This window comes from Podarcis liolepis (assembly GCF_965112155.1).
Source record: "Podarcis liolepis genome assembly, chromosome: 2".
Taxonomy (NCBI): domain Eukaryota; kingdom Metazoa; phylum Chordata; class Lepidosauria; order Squamata; family Lacertidae; genus Podarcis; species Podarcis liolepis.
This window is the reverse complement of record NC_139555.1, coordinates 56609716-56637336: the sequence shown is the minus strand read 5'-3', so window position 1 is coordinate 56637336 and position 27621 is coordinate 56609716. Positions and strand designations below refer to the sequence as shown.

Genomic DNA, 27621 nt, shown 5'->3' with positions numbered 1-27621 from the left:
GGTGGACCAGATCTTTATCTCTACAAGCTCCATGAACCAAGTGTGCAGGCCACGCCTCTCCCCGCCTCCTGCCTGATGTCACGTATGATGTCAGGGGTAAGGCAGGCAAGTGTGGTTTGGGGGAAACAGCATTGTGAGGAAAATTGGGCCCACAGTCTGGAAGTTCCCCCGGCCCAGTGCTAAGCCGCAATTTTGCTAAGCATTATGGGAAAACAGGGTGGATGCATAACCCTCAAGCATGCAAGTGTCCTAATAATCGTCTATACAGCAGTGCTGAGGTACCTGTGCCCTGCCAGATGTTATAGGACTCCCATCAGCCCCACCCAGCCAATGGTTAGGGATCATGGGAGCTGTAGTCCAACAGCACCTGAAAGATCACAGGTTCCTCTCTGTTGTTCTACAGTGCACCTGATTCACCCTCACTGGAATTATTTTCAAACTTTATTAAATTCTGGCATGCCAGAAGACGAGTAAGGGAATAAATAGAGAAGGCATTTTCACGATCTAGGCTGTTCCTAAAGCTACAGGAAAAGGAGAGATCCTATGAGAGGAAATATGATATAACAAAGGGCTAGGTTAAAAAGAGGGGACTGCTGTAACAGTAAAGCAATTAGGAGGAACAGCTGAAGCACTAATGCACTGCAAACACAACCTCTTTTTAAACATAGCATTTTGAATATCTCTCTTCAAAGCATGACTACTGATGCAAATAATTTATTGTTGAAGCCTGCATGAATTAACTTTGCATTGCAATGGGGGGGGGGTGAGGGGTAAAGGAATTCATACTAGTGTGAATATTGCTCACCGAGACGGATGCATCTTCAGTTCTCCTCTTAGCACTGGAGTCAAATAAAACATTTCGCCCTCTTCTTTCACAGTCCTGGTACACAATTAGTCGGATCTGACTTGGATCAAACTCCGGCAAAGGCCAGCTTTAATAGGGAGGAAAAGTGAGAGAGAGTTTCTTATCTCTGTGGCTTTTACAATAGAGTTTATTAAAAGAAGTTTCACTGACTTTATTAAGGGGTAACAACAGGTAACAACAATATACATAAAATGCAAATTTAATTTGTGTAAATATATATCAACAGAGAAACCTCTTCATCCAACTTTCACAGTGGTATAAATAAATGGGTGTAACTCGACTGGGAACATTAATCTTTGCTACAACATTTTCTTTTTTAAAAAATCAAAGGTACTTCTAATCCTAGTCAATACACAATGCAGAGTATGATTACAATGTTTGCATTAAAAAGCACCTAGTATAACGCCACTATTATTAGTGGAAAGGGAGATACCAGATGAGAACAATGCAATGTTTATGGGGAAGAAAGCTACAGGAGGCTTTGGCTTGTCTCTGGATTTTTATAGTTTATACCATCCCACAAAGAATTCATCATGATCACGGGATTGCCATGGCTAATCAGTTCCTGTTTCATAGACATTTGAGATATCATTTTATCACCACATTTATAAGAGCACAAAGGCCACTGAAATCATCTCCTGCACCTATAAAAAAGAGGAATAAAAATACTCTTCCTGGGACTGGAATATTAGATGCTTTAAAAAAGCAAAACTTTGGTCTGCTCCTGTGTGCAGTGCTAAACCGGCACGGAGCAGAGCAGGGACCGCCTTCTGCAATGCTGGCCAGCTTCCCATTGGCTGCAGGAAGCTCCTGCAGCCAATGGGAATCTGCACACGCCTCCTCCGCGCCAGAAGGAGTGTCAGAAATAGCGTTTGCGCATGTTTGTGTGCGTGAGCACTCCAGCCCACTGCAGCGTCTGTGGGACCGTGAACCGGCCCAAGCCACAAAAACTTTGCCAGCCCCTGGTCCAGATCAAACACAAAACCAGGGGTGGGGAAGCCTTTTAGTGCACTGGAGTGGATGGTTCTCTCCTGTACCCCTCACAGGCCAAGGTTGCTGAGTGTCAACTACCTGACGTCACAATGATACCAGGTGACCTTTTTTGCCCGAAGGGGTCTTCTTTGTGCGGTGCTTTGAAAGGGGCTTGGCAGGCACTGTCCATCAGTTGATCAGTGGTGTTTGTGAACACCCTTTTGGCTGAGCCAGGTTTTTTCATCTATAGGGGAGGTAGAGAGGGGTCGGCCACAGGGGCAGCCCCAATGCCGCCTACACGATGGGGGTGCAAACTCTGCAACTCCTCAACATTGGCCTCAAATACTGAAATTGCCAGAGAGAACAAATGAAAGCAAAGCTGAGATAACCTTGGAAAACCTTTTTAACAAATAAAACGTATGTTTAGATTCTCGCCTAAACTATAATCCCTGATATATACAAAGTGGCCCAAACTCTCTTATATATCCGTACTTGAAGTTAGCTTGGTATTTCATGCAGTGCTTAAAGTCACCTGCATAGATGTGGCATTTCTACATTTAAACCCATATTGTTTTCATCTTGCAATTGTTATTTAACCAACAACTCTACAGCAACCCTCCCCAAACAAATCCTTTCATTTACCTAATATGCAATAAGCCCACCACCTCTTTCTTTAAGACATGGTTTCCATTTAGTAGTATTTTGACATCTGACTCTTGACAGCTGCCTGGCAAGGAAGAGCAGAAAGTGTTCCAGATCTTTAGGGAAGTCTGCTTATAAAAAGCTCCAAGAGCAGATTACGTGCTAAGAGGAGAGTGAGCTAAATATATATATATTAAAAACCCAGCCGCATTCATCAACATTTGATCAAGGTAAAATGAACCTGTTTACTCCTCCGTCTGAGCACATGCTATTTTAACTATCCTTGAAAGGCTTTGGTGTGTCTCATAAATTACATTTCATGATTGACCCAGCTAACTATTATCAGTGTTACATAACATGTCTTCCAAAAAATATTCCTTGGCAACTGGGATTGAGAGAAAGTGGAGAAGACGAGCTCAGGGAACAGGTTCAGTGCAACAATCAATAAGACACAGGCACATTGAATCCACACATTTATCCTTCCAAGAGCCAACCATATATTTTTGCAGATATAAGATGTGTGAAAAAGATTTTGCATGAATCACAGAATTGTGGAGTTAGAAGCAACCACGAGGGTCATCTAGTCCAGAGTTCCCCAAACGTGGGTCTTAAGCTGTTTTTTTTGTACTACAACTCCCATCATCCCTAGCTAGCAGGACCGGTGGTCAGGGATGATGGGAACTGTAGTCCAAAAACAGCTGGAGACCCAAGCTGGGAAACTCTGAATTGTATAGTCCAATCTTCTGCAATGCAGGAATTTCAACTAGATCACACATGACAGATAGCCATCCGACCTCTGCTTAAAAACTAAGAGAGGAGAATCCACAACTTCTCATGGGAGTCTGTTCCACTGTCAAAGTTGTTCATAGGGCTTCTAGTGCAAGAAACCTGCAGGGCAGCAGCTTGGGGAAGGCTCTTTTAGAGAATCAGGCACCATTTTGTGCATGATGGCTAGGTTATTAACTACTACTACTGTGGCTTGTATTTCTTTTATGGGTAAGATGAAGAAAAGGGCTTGGATGGGCCATTGGACTAGACCAGTGTTGTTGTTTGTCGGGGGGGGGGGAATCAAAATGAATTGTACATTCTGAGTGAACTTCAATGAATTTTGACTCCTAATGAGCTGTTTATACTGTTTGGATCTAAAAACAATGGATCCACCCAAGAAAATATATCACTGTATCCAGTACCTATACAAATTGTCACATTATATCATACATCTGGAGGGAAGTATACTTTATTATTACTTTGAACACCCAAGATATGAGATACGGCAAAACACTCTACGGCTCCTGGAATCTGATGCTCCTGGGTACCTTAAGGATGGTTTGCTTTGTAGGAAATACTTAGTGTAGGAAGTACTTAGTCTACTTTGCAAATGTGTAATATCTAGGTTTTAAATTGCTTAACAAATAGGTTGGTGTTTTGCCAGCCCTACCTCAACACACTGTTGTTGCCCATAGGGTGAGATTGTAACAGTGATCGGGAGGTACAATAAACAGAGGAGGGGCTGAATGTATGTAATTAGGTGAAAGATAATAACCAGAAAATGAGTATAAAGGATTACATTAGAAGCAGTACGGTAAATAAAAACAAAAGGCCCTAGATTTTCTCTCCCTTGGTTGCAGGCAGTAAGGCATTTTGGAATGACTTAAGTTGTGTTCAGGACACTGTACACCATGCATTTTAAATAGCTGTGGGGAAACATCCTGTTCATGCCTAAGCATCTTCCACAATCAGCTGAGGACCAGATGTGACCTTGATCTTTGACTGTTCAGTATTACAAATGATGTGGTTGATTGGTCGTACAGGCTCCATGAAGAAATCAGGAATGGCTGCCAATTAGCTGCTGAGCTAAGTTTAGGGTGCTGGTTTTGGTAAATAAAGCCCTATGCAGCTTGAGGCCAGGATAGCTGAAAGATCGTCTCACCCCTTATTTGCGTGGCAAGGATCCGGACCCCAAGCTTCCCCGGAATAAACCCACAAAAACAAGGATATTGATTTAATGGGATAAATAAGGCCACAACTTTATTGGTTACAGAAGTGAGCGGTATTGGCTTAGGCAATTGGGCAAAGCAAGACTATAACCTGACTGCTGCATGCCTGCAGGAAGTCTTGTTGAAGGGTTAACCACTGGAAGGGGGGAGCCCTCTGATGTACATCAAATGAGGGCCCCCCCCCGGGTCACCGTTAGGGCTGTGTCTTGGCCCTAGCCCATGCCCAGGCTTCGGACAGGAACCACACCCCCGGATCCCTTTAACGGGTTACCCTTACCATGGAGGGGCAGGTGGAGGCAACAACCTCCCCTCCCATAAAAGGCTCACCCAATGCCTAACCGCCAATCGAGCCAAAGTCTCGCCACCAACACCCTCACACCTGCAACCAACACTTAATGCCCTCCTCGATATTAGCCAGCCAATAATCATTGCCCATGTCAGAAAGGTGAACACCATCATCACGAAACAGGGCCTCCTGGGCCGGGGACCCTGCTGACGTGGGTAGCTTACCTCCGCCCACTCCAGGGTCGCTATGGAGACCCGGTTCCCGCCCGCAAAGCAGCCCCTCCCTAATGGGGAGCTGACATATCCAATCACTGCACTCTGAAGGTGAGGATCTCTTATCAGGAGTTCCATCCCACCCAATTTAGGAATCAAGCCTTTAGCTTTGTGACATTGACTTTGACATCCCTTGAATATTAGGCAGACATCTCTGTTGTCTTTTCTGCACCTACCAAAGACTTTCTCTTTCAACAAGCCTTTTAAGTTGAGCTCTTTCTGAGTCTGCATCTATAAAGGAATTGTTTTAGATTTTCTTTTTTTATCACTTGTTTGCTGCCATGGACTCCTTTAGGAGGAGGAGTGGGATAGAAATTTATTCAATAAAAATAAATGACTTAATCTGTCTAGGCTTAGTAAGTGTCCCATTACACATTTTAGAGACGTGTCCTTTGGATACAACCAGGCTTCTGAACAGGCATGCATTAGATCACACTGTTAATGATCTTTTACAATAGACTTTTTTCAAGATAAATATCACTTTCACATTAAGCACAATTTAAGAAGGATGTTGATAAGCTGGAACATGTGCAGAGAAGGGCAACCAAGATGATCAAGGGTCTAGAAACCAAACCTTATGAGGAACAGTTGAGGGAGTTGGGTATGTTTAGCCTGGATAAAAGGAGACTGAGAAGAGATATGATAGCTGTCTTCAAATACCTAAAGGGCTGCCACATGGAAGATGGTGCAAGCTTGTTTTCTCCTGCTCTGAAGGGTAGGACCTGAACCAGTGGATCTGAGTTACAAGAAATGAGATTCCAACTAAACTTCAGGAAGAACCTTCTGACAGTAAGAGCTGTTCCAAGCTGGAACAGACTCCCTTGGGAGGTTATTGACTCTCCTTCCTTGGAGGTTTTTAAGCAGAGGTTAGATTGCCATCTGTCATGGCTACTTTACTTGAGATTCCTGCACTGCAGGGGGTTGGACTAGATGACCCTCAGGGTCCCTTCCAACTCCACAATTCTATGACTCTATGATTCTAACTGAAGTCTATGACATCTGGAGGTTGGGGAAGGCTGTTCCAAAAAATAAAAATAATAAAAAAATAAAGCTATCAAACCACTATTCCCAACAGCATATCTTAACTAAAGTTATGAAAACTGCCAGGTGATGAATCACTTTAAACTATTTTTAAAGGACATCTACGCAAATGATATTTATAGTTTATGCCATCTTATCTGTTCTGCATGCCTTTCGTGTTAGCACCTTTCTGGAATGTTGATAGGCAAAAGCACACTGGAATAGGTTCTTGCTCCATTTGTCTGGTACCCTTGCCCCTCTGACTCTTTCCAACAGTCACCAAAGCTGTTCGCCTCAATGGAAAGTATAAGTGACATAATGCATCTAAGCACCTAGTACTGTTTAACAAGGGAAACATCCAATCCACTTGCTAACTAATGATCAAATTACACTTCGGCTTATAGTATTTATCATTTGGATTATATTGAGGTAGGTGCAATGATTTACACTGCATAGGAAACCAGCCAGCATTAGGCTACTGTTAGGATGATCTTTGGGTTGGAATTAGGAACACTGTAGATTTTTAGAAGTTAATATAATGGGGGGTGGTGGTTTAGGATTAGAAATTACACATTTGTTAATGGTCATTTGTAGAATTTGTGACTGAAAGTATGGCAAACTGAGGTTGAGATGGGAATAATACAGGCATAGGCAAACTCGGCCCTTCAGATGTTTTGGGACTACAACTCCCATCATCCCTAGCTAACAGGACCAGTGGTCAGGGATGGTGGGAGTTGTAGTCCCGAAACATCTGGAGGGCTGAGTTTGCCTGTGCCTGGAATAATACAACACTATAGCACCTGGAAGAGTTGAATATCACAGGGATTGCTAAATTATCGGTTAGAATCCAACAGTGGATTATGAGACCTGTGGATTGAACACTTCCTCCTATGAAGGAGGGGAGAGGAATAAACAGTGACAAAACTCACCATCAATAACAGTATGTCAGTAGTTACTAACAAATGTTTATGTTGTTTAAATCCAACGTCTCTCAAAAGGACTTAAATTGTGCATAGGATTGTAGCATTGCTAATGGATTTGTAGCTCCCAGCATTGACAAGGCCACTACAGCGTGTGATACAATGGTTAGAGCTGTCAGACTAGGACCTTGGAGGTCAGGGTTCGAATCCTCTTTCACCATATACATCACTGGGTGATAATAGGGCAGTCACTGCCTCTCAGCCTAACCCACCTCACAGGGTTATTGTGGGGATAAAATAAGGGAGGGGGTGCATGCCAGCCACCTTGACTGCATTTGAGGAACGGCGGAATATAAATGTGGTTTATAGAAAGGTGAGATATAAATAAGACCTATGTAGTTGGTTGCGTTGAAATGCTGACGCAGCAAGAATCAGGACCTGCAGGCCACAATCTGCTCACCAAGGTTAAGTACCCTGCCCCTATATGGTTTGCTACCGTGTGCCCATATTCTGGGCTCTGAACTGGGAAAAATAGTTCCCGTTTGCCTGGGAGAATCGGTGGACAAAGGAAGGTTAAGCCTTCGGATGCCCCTCTAACTAATCTTCCCCTGCAAGTTCCAATCTACTTCTGCATTGCTATTATCTTGTCAAATGTGGCTTTATGTTCCATGTTTGCCAAGATAACGCAAAGTTGTGGCGACTGTTATACAGTGTTAGAATCCAAAGCAGACTTGGAACAAAGTCAATTGGTGACATTTTATCCTCATCTGAAACTCTTACAGTCACGGTGCCTGCTGGTTAAGACCTCTCCCACTTTATTGTCATTACTCTGTAACAATCACCTAGGAAGGAAACATTAGCCAGCACAATAATTTCTATATGGAGTCTCACCATGTCTGGGAAGCCTCCCAAATTTAGCGAGACCTGACTGCTTTTCAACAATCTTCTCTCGCCTCCAAGGGCGGAGGATGTGACTCTCTCCAGCACCACAAAGACTCCCAACCTGAGATAGCTGTCGCAGGGGGCATGTGTCCCCTTTCTCCTGAGATGGAACTAGGCCTGGATCAAAATTGCAAAGCCAGTGGCTAACTTCAGCACCCATAGAAAGGTCTGGTTAATTGTGGGGGGGAAGCTGAGTTAGGGGAAGAGAATGAAAATCAGTGGCAAAACAATAACCTGGTTGCTAGGAATCCTGCTTCACTTCTTGAAGACTTTTTTAAAGGCTAGAAATGAATTGGTCTTATTCCAAAGTTCATATTGGCTTGTAAAATGCTTGATTATTTTATGTAGGGCAGAGGTGATGATGGGGAAGGACATAACTCCTGTCTCTGCCCGGATACAGGCCACTCTTGCATTTCACATGTATATATCTAAAGTTACGAATGTGGTACCATCTTTTCCAACTAATGTTTAATATTACACAAGCTTATTACACTTGTGCCTTTTAGGGTGCAAGTGTAAAATCTGGTCTGTTGGACTTGCCCATTAGCTTAGCAACAATTTGTAAAGACAGATGCACAAGTTATGGTCAAAGAGGCCTGGACTATGCATATACTATTTCACTGCCACATGGAAAGAAATAATGCATTCTGCAATAAGAACAGCAATAAAGCCCAGATCTTATTTGCTGCCTCTAGACACTCCTCTACCTTAACTTCTGGCTGTTCTCTACATGGCTGATTGCAAATGAAACTAACTTCAGTTTATTTTCATATGTATCTCCCACCTGTTAGTCCCTATTTTATTTTTGATAATTTGATTCAAAGTCAGATCTCTATTCAGGTTTTTTGCATCCCTACTAAGGGATCCAAGTCTTTTTTCTCCCTTGCTCTGAGGTTAAATTTTCCATAGTCAGGTCTTCCTCTTCCCTGTTTTTCAAAGCAATATAACAGCTCTTGATAGGTATAATTAAATCATATATTGATGCTCTGACGATTCTACTGCTTTAATATTAAAAGTAAAAACTTGCAGGGGGGGGCATTATCCAGCCAAAGTTAAGTACTTTTTAAGTTTCATTAATTTCAAATGGGAAAGTGAACAATGTGCTTCAATGCCTCATAGTCAAATTAATAGGATTTAAATAGGTTTAACTTTGAGTAGAACAGGTCTTAGAAATTCAGATGGTGAGGTGTGTGTGTTGTGGAGCTGTTTTTAAAAAAGATACAATCAAAAAAGCACCCGTCCCAATTTCTATGAGCTTTACACAGATAAACTTTCACCAGTTGATTATTTTAGGAAATAATCCTTATTACGGAGGAAGTCCCACCTAAACAAGATTAATCCACCAGGGTTACAACCACTAGTGTTCCAGGCACCATTTCATAATCTTTCACTACAACACAAAATGCCTTAGGAAAAACAACAGAAGATTATATACATTCATTTTAAAATAGTGGTGTAGTACAGAGCTATCCCCCCCTCCAAGAACATAATTATTTCTACAGTATAAAATAGGACAACTTCAAATATATACACATATTTATTTAGCAAGTCTGCCACTGAAAAGAATGCCCAGATCATAGTATTTATTTCATACCTGGGAAGCATCTTTCTCCCTTAAGCAAGCTCCACTTTTCGGAATCTCTATAAACTCCTGTTAGGAGGACCAGCTGCCAACCCAGGTTAATAATAGAAATGAACCACATTCATCCAGAACCACAAGACTGTCAGGTGACAGACCGAGAGGACTGAATTTAACTGAAACAAAAGATGTTCCATGCTGTAGCATGAAAAGGAGAGGCGGGGGGGACGGACGGACGGGACACGAGGACGAGGAGGGCAACCTTAATCTTAAAAGGCAGGATTACAAGAAGAGAGGAGAAGGGAAAAACCCTTGAAGAAAAGAAACAGGTCCCCGAAGCAGAATCCGCGCGTTTGCCCAAGGATCCACATATGAACGCTGCCTTATAGTTTCATAACCGGGACCCCGCCTTTCCATTCTGTTGATCAGTCCAGAATTTTACTACAGCAAACACTGCCTGTTTTTTCCAGCTCCTTTGTTTCCTCGGGGGTATTACTGCAGAGGACAGAAGATCAATCTAATTCATCAGCGAGCTAAGTGCCCCCTTGGCAGCCAATACAGACTGTACATGCCAGTTAAATCTATCCTCCTCCTTTGGCGAAACCGATATGGGCTGAGCCTCATGACCAGGGTCTCCTGGCAGCTGCGGCTGCAATTCCGCACCTCCGTGGTCCACGCTTGTCAGAAATTCAGACTGATCGAAGGGAGAAGGACAACAAAGCAGCCTCCTCTCTCGCGACCTCCCTCCTTTCCCCTCCTCTCATTTTCTACATTCCTTGGAGCTGCAGGATGCCTGCGTTCAACCCTCGCTGACAAGCTCAGCCAGATGAGTGGAAAAGCAAGCCCTAATAGCCATCATGTGACCCGGAGCTGTCAGTATATGCCACCTGGATCTGCAATGAGCTTGCCAGCCAATCCCCGCTCTGCCTTAGATACATGCATGCAGATTTCACCATGAAAATAAGGCCATTAACCCATGTGGGGCTCTTGTTTGGGTGTCTGATTTATTATTTAGCACGAGTGGGGAAACTCTGCTTCTGATTATGCCTTCTTCTTCAAAGCTCTGGCACAGACCAGTGCAGCATGCCAGAAAATTTCAGTTTAAAGATTTATTATTTCTCTCTCCCATGAAATCTTCACCCTCCGGCCCTCCCCAGACTGGATCTTCTATAGGAACAAAGGAGGCACTGTTTGCTCTCTAACGGCTCATTAATATTACAAGTGAAACCCCAGAAACTGCCACACACACACACACACACACACACACACACACAATTGGATAGCAATGTACAGCTATAGACCCATTTAGAAATTGTGCCCAGCTTCCTTGCTGTAAACAAGGTTTCATAACTGCTCTTGGGGCAAAACACAAAGATAGAGGAAGGGCTGTTCTAGGAATGAAAAGCAAATATTTAAGGCTTTGACTTAAAATCTTGGATGGAAGGAAAAGCGCAAGCCATGGGGTCCTGTGTGCTTAGCAGTACAATCCAATACACGCCTGTCTACAAAGAAGTAAGTCCTATTGAGTTCAATGGGGTTCACTCCCAATTAAGTAGGTGCATATGGGATTGCAGCCCCAAAGGTGGTATACCCTATCTTTCCCAACCCTCTTTCACATTTCCTTAGCTATGTATAATTTCAAGAGACAACATGAAAAGGTTAACGTGAGTAAAAGTAGTAAGTCAGGATTGCTGGTTTTTTAAAGCTTGAAACGAGAGATTGTCAACAAATCTTTATCTTTTAAAGAAAAATATAATTACATTGTCAGAAGAAAAATCAACCATATGCTTTAATATAAATTGCCTCCTTAAAACACTCCAAAAATATTTGTAAACATCTAATGGGTGTAATTAAAGACATAATTAATCTGACATCCATTTTCAGAAATATATTTATCCAATAGGGTTAAAATACAATAAATCAGAGAAAGAAATTTTTAAAAATGTTAAATGGCCATTTCCCCCTCAAAAAGGTATTCTGTAAAATGTCAGTATTTTCTGAGAGAAGCCCTCCCTAACTTTTTACACATAATGGGACGGAATTTCCCAGGAGTCTAACACATTTTTAATTCACTACACCAGTAGTTTTCCATCTGAGAACTCTGTGTGTATTTGCATTATGCCATTGATGGAGTCCTGAAGTCTTAAGATTCCACTTCGAGGGATTTCCTAACTCCTTTCGTGAATTCCCCTGAAGAACACCAAGTGCCTGCAGAGAAGCCACATGGCCCAGGCTCCAAAGAACCATGCCATTAGTTTCTCACGCAGAACTGGGTTTTGGGCATATCAAATAGCTCTCCCCACCATGCCATATGCCAAAGCACTATTTGTTTGCTTCAGAGTTTTTATATTCCACCCTTCCTCCAGACTGGAGCACAGGTAAGCACGCTACCTTGCTCCTGTGATTGAGGGGGTCGGGGCTGCATGACGTAAGCACACTGTGCGCACACACCATGCGGCATGCTGACATCAAGCACACATGCTACAGGGAGGTCTAACATGTTGTGTGCACACTCCGCATCTTGTGCATGTGACATAAGCATGCCCCGCAGTGTGTGCACACAGCTGCCACAGAAGTTTGGGGAAACCCGGCCCACTCCTTAAAATTTTGGGGGAAGCCCTTGGCTCCCTGTTTCCCCCACCCCCCCGATGGCGCCTATGAGCACAGGGCAGATTACAACACAACATACAATATAGGTTGCGTTCCATCAACCTTCTTTGGTTTCACCAATTTTTCCTTCCTTGATAATTTCCAAGTGTTATGTGATCTTTCACACAACGTAAAAACCACTTCTGGAAAACTAGTGGAAGTTTAGTGCTCATTTCCATGTTATTTGCTTCCTCTCTCTCTTTCTTCAACCCTGTTAACCAGGAAAATGGAGGGGATTTGCTGTGTAATTTCACATGACAAAAATTGGGGTGGTATTCCAGCATACAGTCCTTTCCTGCCATTTAAAATTTAGCAAAATATGGCAGTATATTGACCACAAAGCCACAACACAACAGGTAAAAAGGTAAAGGGAACCCTGACCATTAGGTCCAGTCATGACTGACTCTGGGGTTGCGGCGCTCATCTTGCTTTATTGGCTGAGGGAGCCGGCGTACAGCTTCCATGTCATGTGGCCAGCATGACTAAGCCGCTTCTGGCGAACCAGAGCAGTGCATGGAAACGCCGTTTACCTTCCCACTGGAGTGGTACCTATTTATCTACTTGCACTTTGACGTGCTTTTGAACTGCTAGGTTGGCAGGAGCAGGGACCGAGCAACGGGAGCTCACCCTGTTGCAGGGATTTGAACTGCCGACCTTCTGATTGGCAAGTCCTAGGCTCTGTGGTTTAACCCACAGCACCACGCGTGTCCCATAATACAATGCAAAAGAAACAACAGAATCTGGGATAGATGTGCTAGCACTATAACCTGGAAAACAAACACAATAATTTCCACAGCTGAATGCACCCATAAACAGCAATATAGAATGAAACAGAATAAAATTGTGCATCTATTATTATTATTATTATTATTATTATTATTATTATTTTAAAAGCAACACTAAGCCTAAGCTCATAATCAGGTTTTTTAAAAAGACACCTGGACAAATACAATTTCGCCTGTCGTGTAAATCTAGGCCACATTCCCACCATACATTTAAAGCACTATGAATTGTAGAATAGAAAGGGACCGTGAGGGTCATCTAACCCGTCCCTCTGCAATGCAGGAATCTTTCGCCCGACATGGGGCTTGATCTCACAACCCTGAAATTAAGAGTGTAGTGGTCTATGGACTGTGCTATCAATGATACCACTTTGAACAGTTATGGCTCCCCCAAACGACTTCTGAGAGCTTTAGTTTATAAAGGATGCTCAGAGCTGTTAGGAGCCCCAGTTCCCCTCACAGAACTACAGCTCCCAGAGTTCTCTGGCCTGACTCAGCAAAGCTCATTCTTAACAGGCACAATGCTGCCAAAGGTTAGAAATGTTTAATTCCCAATGAAATCAGTGGCACACAGAAGTGTTTAACTTCGGCTGCATTCTGTTAGGAAGGAAAACAAGCACAGCCTATATTCAGCAACACCCTAATTGCTAAAACGAAACCCATGTTATCTGCGAGCATGTATCTTGCCCTCAAAAGATTAATGATGTCAAAAGTGACCTTTTCTCCAGGGAGCAATGTAATGGTGAGACGTTACTGAGCCCAGTGCATTATGTAAATATTTATTTACAGGAGTAAGTTTCCATATTACCTCACTTTGACACGCATAGACATAAAAGAGCTTTTTTAAAAAATCCAAAACGCAACTGCTGTCTAGTAAGTGACCAGGAAACTATGTGAATGGATTTCTGCTAAAGCCTTAGGGAATGGAGACCAAACTCAAAAAAATGTAAACAGAGTAACGAACAGCAGAGAAGATGCAAAGGACATATAATTGTCCCAAAGAGTCTCCCAAATACCTAAAATAAGCTATGTGTTCTACCTGAACTTGACAGTTCAATGGCCTTGCCCCATTCTGCAATCCCCAAAAGTTCAAATAGAAGAAATGGGAATGGCTGACCTGAGTTATTTTCCTATCTCACAACTTATCATTGGTGGATGCTAGAGAAGATACAGCTTTCTTTAAAGGTGTGTCGCTTAATGCTGCAACTGTAAGTCAAAGATAGCTAATCTAAAAATAAACTAGCCAAGAAAGAATTTGATATAAAGTTAAGCCACACTGGAGCGCCAGTGTTTGTTTTGTATCCAGTTCCCAATTGCGATCTATTATAAATAGACACCAAACAAGCCTACATAATACCAACTGGTACTGCAAGACAACAGAGCATTTTCCCCCCAGTCGAACAGTTATTTTATTGTGCACCCCCAGCTATTCAGGGAGCTGAATAATCTTTCCCCACAGCTATTAAAATGAAAGTGTGAATAGTACAGTGTTGTGTGCCTTTAACGGAAAGATTTTTGGGAAGGAAAAATACTAGTGCAAAATTCCTCTTGGGTCATTCTTGCTGAGGTTGCTATCTGTGCATCTCACAACGACGGGGAAGAGGGACACCTTGCCTATCTCAAGATCAGATCCTGATCTTTCTTGGTACATTTTAAAAAGAGTGCGCTCATTTTTCTTTGCAAGTTGGTTTTGTGTACAATTCAGGTGACTCTGTTTTAACTCATTGCTTGCCCTTCTGTTTTCATTTCCTAACCCGTTTTTTACCAGACAATAGTCACGCTGCCGGTAAAAATAAAGTAAAATAAAATAAATATTTTGTTGAGAAACAAGGGCAAAAGTGGACCAAATGAAGATGCAGGCATAGGTCCTTATAGTAAAGGCCACTGATATGGCTCACCTGGCCCTCATTTGCACAAACTACTATTCTTGTTTTCATAAGCAACAATTTGCATAAATGAGTTAGTGGGGAGGCCAACAAGGATGCCACCTCTTGATCAGAACAGAGGTTTATTTAACCCAGGGTTGGCACTGAGTGGACTTGTCTTTTATTACTAGAATCCCCAAATCTATCAACTCCAGCCAGGTGCAAAAGATATACAGTACAACTAGATTTTAAAAAACAAAACAAAAACAAAAACATGAGTATGCCTTTGAGTATATTGTGAACCTAAGAATTTGTTTTCAGCAGCAGAACTGAATTGGGCAAACATCTGATAGTGGTTTTCCATCCATCCTGCTCCAAGGAAAATGATTTCATCTACAGTGGTACCTCTACTTACAGACGCGATCCGTTCCGGGGTACAACTTGTGCCCTGAAAAGTCTGTAAGTAGAGTTCTGATTCTCTGTGTGTGAGAGAGATAGATCGCTCCTGCATATGCGTGAAGATAGCTCCTGCGCATGCGTGAAGCGGTGAACCCAGCAGTAAACACTTCCGGGTTTGCTGCGTTCGTAACCTGAAAAAATGCAATGTGAAGCAAACGCAACTCGAGGTATGACTGTATTGACCCTATGACAAGGAAAGAGGAGAGTGCTTGTACTTTCTTTCCAAGACTGATTTGATGACCTAAGGCAGAGAGGGGGGGAATCCGGAGGCTTCCCTCTTGTTTTATTAACTTGGCCTGCTGAGATCATTGTAAGGATCTGCTTCTTTGTGGACAAGCATCTGCGCTTGTGCATTTCCCTGGGAATTGAGGGTGCATATGGAATGAACATGAAACCGACACGCGAGTGTGAAAATGTGCCCATGTTTGTGCCTGAAGAAATGCATGAGAAACATGCAATACTGGAAAAACAGGACCTTCTTGGTGGTGGTGCCCCAGTTCTGGAAATCTGCCAACATGTCACAGTGATTACTTTTATGAAGCAGCTTAAAAACACATCTCTTCATTTTTAGGCAGCGGTATAGTGGAGAGGGAAAAGCTGGTGAATGCAACTTTGGGACCTTTTTTTACAGAGCAGGAACAACAAAGCCATCCATTGGGAAACCAGGGTAACAGTCCTTAATGCCTTTAGGTAATAAAAAGGCTTTCACATTTTTCTGTGATAGATTAGCATGGGAGGAAGTCAGAATATGTGGGAAATCAGAGGCTAGATTCTTCTTCCCTTTTATTTGATGGTGTTCCTATTTTATGCTAGCAGCTTAAATAGTAACACTTATTTGCAATATATCTAATTCATAGCTAAAGGCTAAAGTCAGGTGTGTTTTTGGAGTGGCAGCAATAGCCTCCAGGCAGCATTGACGCTGCCACTTGCCAAAAGGAAGAGGGCAGAGGCTGTGGGTGAAGGATTAAGCTGGTGTAGCAGCAGAGCCAATGTGGTGCACCCTCTGTTGTACCTGCATGGCCCCAACCTCACTGCTGACTTGCACCTCCCCCTGCTAAGCAGTAGCGATACCCCTAGAAGGTGGTTATTGCTGCAGCAGCTCCCCCCAGGTAAGTCACTTCTGTGTGTTTCACAGGTTGAATCTATGCAGTTAGAAGTAAACATCACTGATTTCAACAGGGCGGGAGTCTTACAGGAAACTATGCTTAGGATGGCTGTCATGCTGATCCTAATAAGTTAGGTACTGTGTATTACAATGGGTTGCGGAGTGTATGTGCACGTAGAGGAATCAATATTGCTGACTACATTTTTGGACTCTTCTTGAGGGCACATCTATAAGCTCCTGCCCTACAGAATTTACCACCTCACCACTGCAGGTAGGACTGGGAAAGTCGCATAGCTGATAGTTCCCTGTGGGTGCCACTCTGTGGTCACACAGAGGACTTTCTCCTTCATCCTCAGAGTGTGAACTCTTCCTTAAAGCACTGTGCATTAACAGTTTTGCTTCAGTGTAAAAGCATCACAAAAGACGTACACCCATGGAGCCCAAACCATGCAGCAGAGGTGGTCAGAACTGGAAAGCCAACCTGTTTGCAGAGGGATAATTTTACACGCCCTGCAGCACAAGATTTGATCACTAATCAAATCTTATAGAGAAAATTGCCTTTCCTCCGAAAGTGATCTGGCTTAATGGAAGCCTGTGAGCTCTCCTTGGCTGTAATCTCTACCCATATAATTGATTAAAGGGACTGCACTTGTGACTGGGTGATAATTGAGAAGCAAATCAATCTCCAGACAAGTATTTGTCAGTCAGATTTGGAAAGAGACGGTTACAGAGTGTTGGTAAGTTGACACTATTAGAAGCACAGAATATGATACCAGCTCTTACATTTCAACCAGCACCACCAAACAAGAAGCAATATTGATGTTATTACTGCTACTACTACTAATAATAATAATAACAACAACAATTCTCAACTAAAATTTGCCATTTTAAAAATGACTGTGGACATCAGTTGCCTACTCTGTTAAGTCACTTGGATGTAAGTTGCCTGGAGACATTTTAGGTAAGAAGTGTCATAAGTCTAAATAACAACACCACTCCACATGCTTACCAAGCTGCAAAGGCATGAAGAAAGAGCAGCTGGAAAACAAGCCAAGCTTTGGAGATGCAAGTCATGGTTTGTCTGATCGTCTGTGGGCCAACTTATGGTTAGCTAAACAAACTATCTCCATAGCTTAGCTTTATGGCCAGGCCATTCATCTCTCAAAAAGCATCATCAACTTCAGCTTTATTGTTAAAGTCGTGGTTTCTCCCTTAAGTTCAAAGTATTGTTCAATACAAATTGGAAAGAAACACCATCTTAAAGTCTTTTCTCATCAAGACTGGCGCAAGATAGATTATACATGTGCAAACAAGTCTATGCTGTGGTAAGAGGTAACTGCATAAGCCTCCTTGACCTCAAGTCTATGCTGTGCTCTTCAATTTTAAAAGCAACAATTAATGGAAGGTGGGATTTGAGTATATGCTGAAGATATATACAGCATAGTTCATGGGTAGGCAATCCAAGGCCCGGGGGCTGGATCCGGCCCAATCGCCTTCTAAATCAGACTTACTTTTAAGTAAACACACCCCACATCCTCTTCATAACCAGAAGCAAACAGAAGTCAAGGACTAAGGTCAATCTTGAGCCATGTTAATTGGATGTGTTTCATTAAAATGTCCTTTTGGTCTTAAAGGTACATATATGATGATGTAGCATCATATTTCCCCTCATCAGTTCACAACTTTTCCTTCTACACATGTACAGCTCTCACTTTCCCTAGGCATACATTTATGCAAATAAACATAACAAGCTGATTTGAATACTCCATTCTTGGTCCATCAAACCACATTTTAACAATTGCAAACAACCAATGGGACTGGACAGTCCTTCCTTTCCCCTCATCTTGGCTCCTTCCTCCTGCTGTTTGCTGTTACATCTGAGACGGAGAACTGTGGTTTAATGTCTATTTACTAACCAAGATCTTAAACTACAGCTTGAACTTAGTTTAAGATCTTGCTTGCTAAAACTGGCATCCACCTAAAATTCCCTGTTTCAGGTGCAATGAAACCAGATGTTTAATTCAATTAGGATGTAAGCACCAAAGAAGGGAGAAGGCAAGTGAAAGGGAGGGGTGAAGAGGCAGTGTGTGGTCACATTGCTTGAAATGGTTGCTAAACTACGGCCTAGTAAGCCAGGATCCAAGCACCCAAGTGTATGAACCAAGTGCTCTCCTGTATAGTTGGCAGTTGTTCCCATGATTAAACGGCTAGTTCTTTTTCCAGATGCTGTGGTCATGGTTGTTTTTTTAACAGTTGCCTCCCAAATTGTTTATCTTTGTGTGTGGTCAAAGAAAATACATGGTGAAAAACAGGCCACAATTCACTGACTGAGGACTGAGATGAAAGTTATTAAAAGCCTCCACTGAAAAAGCTGGTCTTTTTCTTCTACAGTGGTACCTCAGGTTACGAACTTAATTCATTTCAGAAGTCTGTTCTTAACCTAAAGTGTTCTTAACCTGAGGCACCCATTCCCTACATAGGCTTCCCACGGCCCTGGAAGCAGATACGTACGTTGCAAAGTTCGCAACCCGGAGCACCTGCTTCCGGGTTTGTGGATTTCGTTACCCGAAGCGTTCATAAGTAGGATTGTTTGTAACCCAAGGTACCACTGTAGACTATTTGAACACTAACAGTTGCAAATTAAAATAAAAAAATTACTTCCAGTAGCACCTTAAAGACCAACTATGTTAGTTCTTGGTATGAGCTTTCGTGTGCATGCACACTTCTTCAGATACACTGAAACAGAAGTTGCCAGATCCTTCTATATAGTGAGAAGGTGGGGAGGGGTATTACTCAGAAGGGTGGTGGGAATGGCAGATTGGCAGATAGCTGAGATGAGCCTGTTGACGACTCTTAACGACTGTAATAGGTCTTACAGGAAAAGGCAAGGGGTGAGAAGGTGAGAAATGGCCTAGTCATGTATAATGAGATAAGAATCCAATGTCTCTGTTCAGACCAGGTCTATCCATGGTTTTGAGTTTGGTAATGAGTTGCAATTCATTACCAAATTAATTTGTAGTTGCAAATTAAGTTTTGCAAGTCCTGCAGAATGGCCTTCAGGGCTGGGTGGAGAGCAAAAACAATCCAGCCCCTGTATACCACAACTGTCAGAAATGCATAGAAACATGTGTTATATCAAGTCAGCCCACTGCTCCATTAGATCAGTGGCTCTCTAGGGAAGGGATGGGGAACCAGATGTTGTTGGACTCCCAATTCCCACCAGGCCCAGACAAGATGGCAATAATCAGGGATGGTGGAAACTAGAGTCCAGAAACATTTGGAGGGTTATAGTTTCCTCACTTCTGCTCTAGAGTTTCAGATAAGTCTTTTCCAACCCTGGCTGCAGTTGTCATGAATTGAAGCTGGAACCTTCGGCATGCAACTTTTGTGCTCTGCTGTTAAGCTAGAGCCTTCCACACTCTTTTAAACCACATTGGAGACAAGGCATAAGTTCCCACAAGCCCACACTTAAGAGATCCAATGCAAGGAGAAACTTGGCTGTTTGTTTCTGCTTTCATTGCCATGGTTACTGCCAGAAGGCATATAAAAACTTAAGTGTGGTACCTGTAACCATCTGGAGGAGATGCCTTCAGCCATGGACCACATGCCTAAACCCAGCCCGCCCATCTCATCAGATTGTGAAACAGCTGCAAAAGTACAGCAACCCTGGCTTTAATTATATGGTTAGAGGCTGGAGCCAACCACCCATCTCCACTCACGTGGTTACAGATGTCACATAGTAATATTTGAAGCGACTTCAAATCTCTCGCAGTATTGCACATTGCAGAGAAAGGGAGGCAAATGGAATGCAAAACCCACCACCAATTCTCTGCTACAGAGGTCTTCAATATACATTACCTCCACAGTATTTCTTTCCCAGCTGATGGCACTCGCAGAACAACAGCCAAGGAAAGAGATTCTATAGGACATCGAGGGAAATATGGGGCATGATGACCACTGGTTCATCGAGCTAGTGGCTGCAGGCATATTGCATACAATATGTAACTGGACCCAACCATTAGGCATCCACAGGCACACCAGAGCTGGAGTGAGCATGAAAATAGTTGCACTGTCATGTGTCTGACCTGTGCATGCATGTGTTTATCTTACTTTAAGAGCCCATACTTCCAGACACTGTCCTGGTGCAACCTCCTATGAACCAATGAGGATTTGCTCCAAGAACTTGAAGGCTCTTGTTTGCAGCAGGAGATGCTTGGGGGCAACTCATTTGGCTAAGGGGAGAAATAATCAAGGGCAAGCTTCTCCACCTGCTTTGCCCCAACCCTGCCTGGGAGGAGGATCTGCTACTTTAGTATTTGCTCTTGCTCTCTCAACATTTTTGTGAGGAATGTTCTTTGCCTTTTTGGCAGCGACACAAATGTATTTGGTTTTAATACTTATGAAATGCTAAGACTTTGTTTTGAATTTTTATCACTTGTCTTGTTTGCCTTTCCATGTTTATTCTTTGTAGGTCCTCTTGGAGATGGTTTACAATTTTTTTTTTAAAAAAAGCAGCATGGTTTTTGAAATGACCCTAGTTCTGCTGGAACTGGTGAACCATGTTTACTATTCTGGAATCAGTTCTCATCGGTACTAGACAGGGCAGCAAAATGGTACGGTGGGAAAGGTTCTTGGGAGTCATTTACAAGTCCCTGAAACTATATACAAGGATGCTCGATTATGTGGACTTTTCTGGCATTGCTAGATTGACCTTAGTTTTCCTCTGCAATGATAAAGTTAATCAGTGGATTTGGGGCAGAGGTGGTGACTGAAGAGAGGGAGGAATTAAAAAGACAGCATTTGGTTGCCACCCAAGCTTTCAGGCACAAGGATGAAGCAAGTTGCAAGCAGGGTGCTTCCAAGGTTTACAACATGCAGCCTATGAGTCCCGGTTGACTCTGTCCCTCATGTGACTGCCTCATTAGGTGTTGATTCATTCAGTCATGAGACACAAATGAGACTTGAGCAAACAAGGATGCAAGGTCTAACCTCAAAGGAATGGCAATGCCTGTTCTGCCAGTTTATTGTATTAGGGAATACAGAAGAGGGAAATTCGGTGAACGGATTGCAACTTCAGTTGTTGTTTCAAACAAATCCCTGAAACAGCCATATCCTCTTGCCTGGAAAAACTCCTTCTCCTTTTATTCTTGATTCACCATTTATTAATTGATTTGCTTGAACTGTACAGTCGGGCTTCAAGCTCTTTGGCTGCAGTCCTACACACACTTTCCTGGGAGTATGCCCCACTGAACACCGGGAGACTTACTTCTCTGCTAAAATATGCACAGGGCCGCACTATTTCTTTACTATGCCCTTCACTTCCCTAAAGGCTCAAAATGTTTTATACTATTTGACTAGCAAAAGATGCTGGGTTTTGCTAATTATAGGGAAAATAAGAGGCAACTGCACAAGCCTCCTTGACCTCAACACAACAAATGTCCCTCAGTTTTGTTGGAACTCCAAGCAGCCTTCTGCTCCCAGTTATGGAGCAAAACAAATTGCAAAGGATGTGTGAAAGATAAAAGAAGAGGACCCGCTGCAGTTTAGGAATGTGCTGGCCTCTCCTCCCACTAAACTTCTCAGGACTTAAGAGAAGCATTTCCATTTGGCTGGAGTATTTGCCCAGCATTTGAACATTCTGACTGGGTCATGTGTAGTTATTCTGATTGCGCGATTAGGAAGCTCTGGGTGCAGGACTTAGGAACGTTTTAGCACAGAAGTTTAGACACACAACAGTTCCTCCAGTAATAGTCCTGTCAGAGCGAACCTAGATGTTAGTAAAAAACCAGAACGGCCATCAGCATCTAATTCCTTCCCCTGTAACAAATGCTAACAAAAATGGGTGCTGCGACAGTATCGCGGCATGTACCTCTCTGCACCCATGATGCAAAAAGAGGGAAAGGGGGCTCCATAATGTCACTAGCGGCCAGTGACAGCTAAGAAGCAGGTTGACAGACATTTCAGGTCATGGAACTAGTCTCTCCAGCTATTCTCAACCTTGGGTCCCTCTATGTTGTTGAACTACAACTCCCATCATTCCCAGCCAGCATGGCCAATGGTCAGGGATGGTGGGAGTTGTAGAACATCTGGAGACCCAAGGTTGAGAAAGGCTGAACTGGACATTCCTGAGCTGAGCTGTAATGGCATCATTGCCAGGGAGCCCAGCTCCCACAGTAGCTTGCTTGGCTGGGGAAAATTCAGCTCTCTGGTTGTCTGCTGCTGGTCTATATAAAAGATATAATAGCACAAATCGCCATCAAGCACGACAATACAGGCAGGAAGCAGAATGCCACAAGACTTCTGCGCTTACCAAATGTACAAATGAGCAAAATGTTTTTGTTTTTGTTGCAAACAAAAAACAAAAACAAGAAAACAAAACAAAAACTCCCATGGGACGTGTAGTACAGACAGTGTGATGTGGACACCCTACTGGTGTAAATGTCAGTAACTGATCTCGCAAGCAACAAACAAAACACAAGTTATCGTCTAGACTTACCCTTATCTGGTAGATGTGCAGGTGGGAAAATAAATTTAAATAACTAACTTCCCTGGACTCCAGTAACTTAATGCCATATGCAACACTAAGGTAGCAATGCTATATACACTTTCAACTCAACTACTGAATAGCTTAAACTTCCACTATTAACCACTCAGCTTCCCCAGAAGAGGAAACTTTGACTCTTTTCCAATTTAAGCTATCGTGAGTGACCTGAAACTATTTTGGGTAAGATTAATATAGCACAGACACAGAAAGAAAGTACTTAGTTTAGTGTTATGCAACCTTAAGGACATCAGAACAAGCCAAGAACAAGTGACATCATATGGAGGAGCACATAGCCAAGAACAAAGTCTAAACATTCAATCCTACAAAATCCCAACAATCTAGAACCAGCAGACCATTTATATATTTTTTCCTATAACGCTATGATTATCCGTCATGATGTTGACTTGAGAAGTAGGACATACGCTTAGTGGCATTTTTGTCATTTCCTGAGTTCTGGCTTAAAGAACCCTTAAAAAAAACAAGGTCACACTGGTAGCAAAGGCTGTTTAGTTATCCACTTGAAGATCAAGCCTCTTGAAAGCCCTGAGTTAGAAAATTCAAAAGCACCAAGCCTGTGTTGGTGTGTGGTTTGGACCCACACAGATCCTGAAATATGCTATTCCCCCCAGAGTTACTTGGGAAGAAGGAATGACTGTTAAACCACTCTGAGAATTGTAGCTCTAAGATGGGAATAGTGGTCTCCTAACAATCCTAACAATTATCAGCACCTTTAACAGACCTCAGGGCCCAGAATTCACATGGTTTAAATGTATAATGCAGATGCAACTGATATATCAAAATCATCAAATTTCACCCACATCTCATGCATGTCAATGTTTACAAAAATATGCTTTAGCAAATAACCAGTTTCAACCTAGTTTTATCATTTTGGGTGACATTCACCAAGGCACTTTAAGAATTGCACTTCCCTCCACATAACAATTACCATTTGCAGAATAAAAAACTGTTTCCATACGTAAAATGTAACCACACCACACCCATTTTTGTGACCACAGCAGGAGGCTGCTCAAAGCAATGTCATCTCAGGCCAACATGCTATTATTGACTTCACGAGACACTCATAGCTAGGGCAACTCCTAGCAGTCTTTTCTTCCTCCCTCTCCTGAGCACCAGGGCAGGCAATTTTGAGAGCTGCTGGCATCAGTTCTCAGGAAATGTGAGGGGTTCACATGAAAAAGCGACTCACTGTATTCCTAGGGAAAGCGGCAGGATATTTAGCTTTCCTGTCACCACAGCTTAGAAACACCAGCAGAGCAGGGTTTTCCTGGCCATTTGAGGGCAGACAGGAAACCCCAAGAAAGCTGCTGGCACTGCTATGCGGTAGAAAGCAAAACAAAGCCACGACAAGGAGCTGTTCATATGGTAGTGTTAATGGGGGCAAGGCAAGACAGCACAGAGGCAGGAACAGTTTGAAGGTCAGTGGTAGAGCGTGTAAAAGATCCCAGATTCAATCCCTTGCATCTCCAGGTATGGCTGAGAGTGACTCCTGTCTGAAACCCTGCAATGTGATCACCAGTCAGTGTCAACAATACTGAGGCCCGACAGGCCAATGGATCTGACTTGGCATAGGGGCAGCTTCCTATGACCGTCACGCCTCTCGCAAAACTCTGGATGTTTTCTTTCCCTTCTTTCAAAAGGATTTGGATGACATAATTACTCCATGCCCCCTTGTTATTGGGCCAAAGCAGCGCACCGTTTAAATAGCATTTCACAATGAAGACGCTAGTACTGTAAGTCACAGCGTGTGGGAGCCAAACACAACACAGAGAAGAGAAAGGGCCAAGACAGGTTTCCCAAACATGGGCTACATGAGAAAACATGGGCAAAAAAGGGGATCTTCTGAATACTATGCGGACAGCAGTGAGGGGGTGGAGTTAAAGTGCTGGTCTCCACCATCCCTCATCACGTCAGCAATTATAGCTTCTGAATGGGGTTAATGATTGCATAAATACCAGAATGTATTCTACAGCTGCTATCAATTCTTGTTCCAGTAGTAAGCCCATCTGATTTAAATGGGAAGTGTGCAAAGGTATGTTACACTCTATATATGCATTCTTATTGAAGTCCCATTCAAATCCCTTAAATATATGTCTTAAAACTCTAATGTCACACAGCTGCTTGCAGGACATCTGGGTTTCCACCACGTGCACAAACCTTCCCTTTTCAACTAGTGCTGTCTCTGCTAACTTTGTACAATAAAAAAGTCTACTCAAACGCATGAAAAACAAAATCATGATCATTAGATCAAGGTACTTTTTAAATTGACCTTTCTCTCAATAATGTACATGAGCCTATTGTAATTCATTGTGAGCCTGTGTCACGTCTCATCCAGATTTCTAATATCCCGACCTCAACAATCACAGCTATTCATGACCAAAAGATATGTTTGAAAATACAAGCATTCAGGTAAGCCAAAACACATACTGGCCAATAAATCTTTTATGTTCCACTTCCCTGATGCATGCAGTCCATTTTCAACCAAAAAAAAACCTCCCGGAGGCATAAGAATTGCAACACAATGGTTTAAAAATGAAGGCTTCGGAAGATGACTGTTGGGCCATTGTCTTGAAAGAAGACTTTAAGAAAGTCCACTTCATCACGGGACACAGCGGGGATTGGGGTGGGGTGGGAGGCAGCCAAATGGAACCCCGGCATAAGTGGGCAATGTGCCACAGTGTTAAGCTTCTGTTGGAACTTCCTCGGTTTGTTCATTAATCACCTAAAACAGGTGGCAGCTCAATGGGATTTGGCTTCCCTTCCTTGTCCGCTATATATCAAATGTATGCAATGGCAGATTGAGCAAAATGAAAGGTATGGGTGTTTGTGGTAGCATTAAAAGGAAGGTTAATAGTTGAACGTGTCATCTAGATACATGGAGGCATCATTAAAAGCCTACAGTGCTGACAGAAGCTCAATTACTTGCTGGCCCATTCCAGAAAAGAAATGACCTTAAAGCAGAAGCAGGCTACATACAATCCAGAAGGACTACCATACATGGCTGTTAAGCTGAATTTGTATGGTCTATATTTGTATGGTCTGTTGTCATCTATAGACTACCAACACTGTATCCTTCATGCAACTAAAAATACACAACTAAAAATGGCAGTATCTCTTCTAAAAGAATACAAACTGAAGGTAAGTACAGTGGTACCTCGGGTTACATACGCTTCAGGTTACATACTCCGCTAACCCGGAAATATTACCTCGGGTTAAGAACTTTGCTTCAGGATGAGAACAGAAAACGTGCTCTGGTGGCGCAGCAGCAGCAGGAGGCCCCATTAGCTAAAGTGGTGCTTCGGGTTAAGAACAGTTTCAGGTTAAGAACGGACCTCCGGAACGAATTAAGTATGTAACCAGAGGTTCCACTGTAAGTAGAAACTCAGATACATTGGTCAAGTTCAGCTGTGTCAGAAAATAACGTATAAGGAGCCTCAGGCTCTCACTCTCTGCGCTAATCTTTCACATCCACAAGGAGGATGCCAGAAGCTTCTGCTTTCTATTTTAAGCTACACATTGTTCCCTGTGACACTGGAACTTAGGAACTGTGATTTGAAAACTGTGGTTAGTTCGAACAAGCCAGAATCAAATTCTGCTTTCAGAATTTCCATGATCACCGTTTACTCAAACCTCAGTTCCCCAAGTTCAGCTGTCACAGGGGACTGCAGTTAGTTCAAAATCAGAAAGAGAAGCCCACCACAGTCTGCTCTCATAGCAGGAAACCATGGTTTCCTATTACATCTGAACCAGGCCTTAGTTTTTCAATTGCTGGATTTTTAAAGGGGTGAAATTTTAAATCATTTAGAGAAAGAGGAACACAGATTACATATTCTCTCTCTCTCTCTCTCTCTATATATATATAAACAGAAGCCTGGCATCCATGGGTTTGCAATACCTTTTTGCGGAGTGGAAGGAGAACCCACAGCCTGAAAACAGAATGATGCAGTGGACTAACTTTGAGGGTAGAGGCAGCTATGGGCCTCCTTAGCTATCCAAGTTGAAAACTGCCATTTTTAAGCTGTTTCAACTACTCCTTGAGGCAGATCAGATCAGATCAGCATTGCACATTGCATTGACACAATAGCTCTCAATTGTCAGGGCTCCACCCTCCCTGATCACTGTAAGTAAGAACTCTCCAGCTGCCTCCTTGGCTTCAGGAAAGGGAGGAGGCAGTCATGCTCTGCAAACAGTTTACTAGGCAGCACCATATCCTGATTCAAGACATGTTACAGCAGAACCACAGAAAGCTGCATGAAAACTGATAAGGAAACCATAGCATAAAAATGAAAAGATGCCAACCCCCTAGGGTTCACTGCATTTTTCCAATGGACAATTTGTCTGCCCTGGAATGCCCACTAACTGAATTTTGAATTAGTCTGTTTTCTTTGTTAGGAATCAGAGCCCAAGAAATAACAGCTTCATTTGAGAAATGGATCTCTTGTGAGCCAAGACTACATACTGATGTTGCTTAGGAAATGCACTATCATTAGTACTTAACAATAAAATGTCACAGGCAACAGCATTTGAATTTATGGTAAGGGCTGCACACACCACAGGGTTCCCCTCCTCCACCATGCCCCCTACATCTGCTTTGGAGGGCTGAAGAAAACCCCAGAACAGGTTTAGGGGGCACACAGGGTGAGGATAGGGAGGAAAATCTCATTGATCATGTGCAGACCTTGTTCCATGTATGCATACCCCACT

General features: G+C 42.8%; 1 protein-coding gene across 7 annotated transcripts in view; it reads right to left on the bottom strand.

The window, feature by feature from the left end:
- FNIP1 (folliculin interacting protein 1) overlaps window positions 1-27621 on the bottom strand; it is an 87501-nt gene that overhangs the window by 47168 nt on the left and 12712 nt on the right. For 4 of the 7 annotated variants that reach the window (XR_014522204.1, XR_014522205.1, XM_083487966.1 and 1 more), the window contains exon 2: window positions 806-932. Coding sequence is in view for 4 of the 7 variants with exons in the window: in XM_083487966.1 (XP_083344092.1) it covers window positions 806-932 (127 nt within the window). In the remaining 3 variants the exon portion in view is untranslated. Of the gene's footprint in view, window positions 1-805; window positions 933-9510; window positions 10322-27621 lie in introns of those variants that run through there. The other 3 variants (XR_014522206.1, XM_083487968.1, XM_083487969.1) reach the window with 3 other exon arrangements.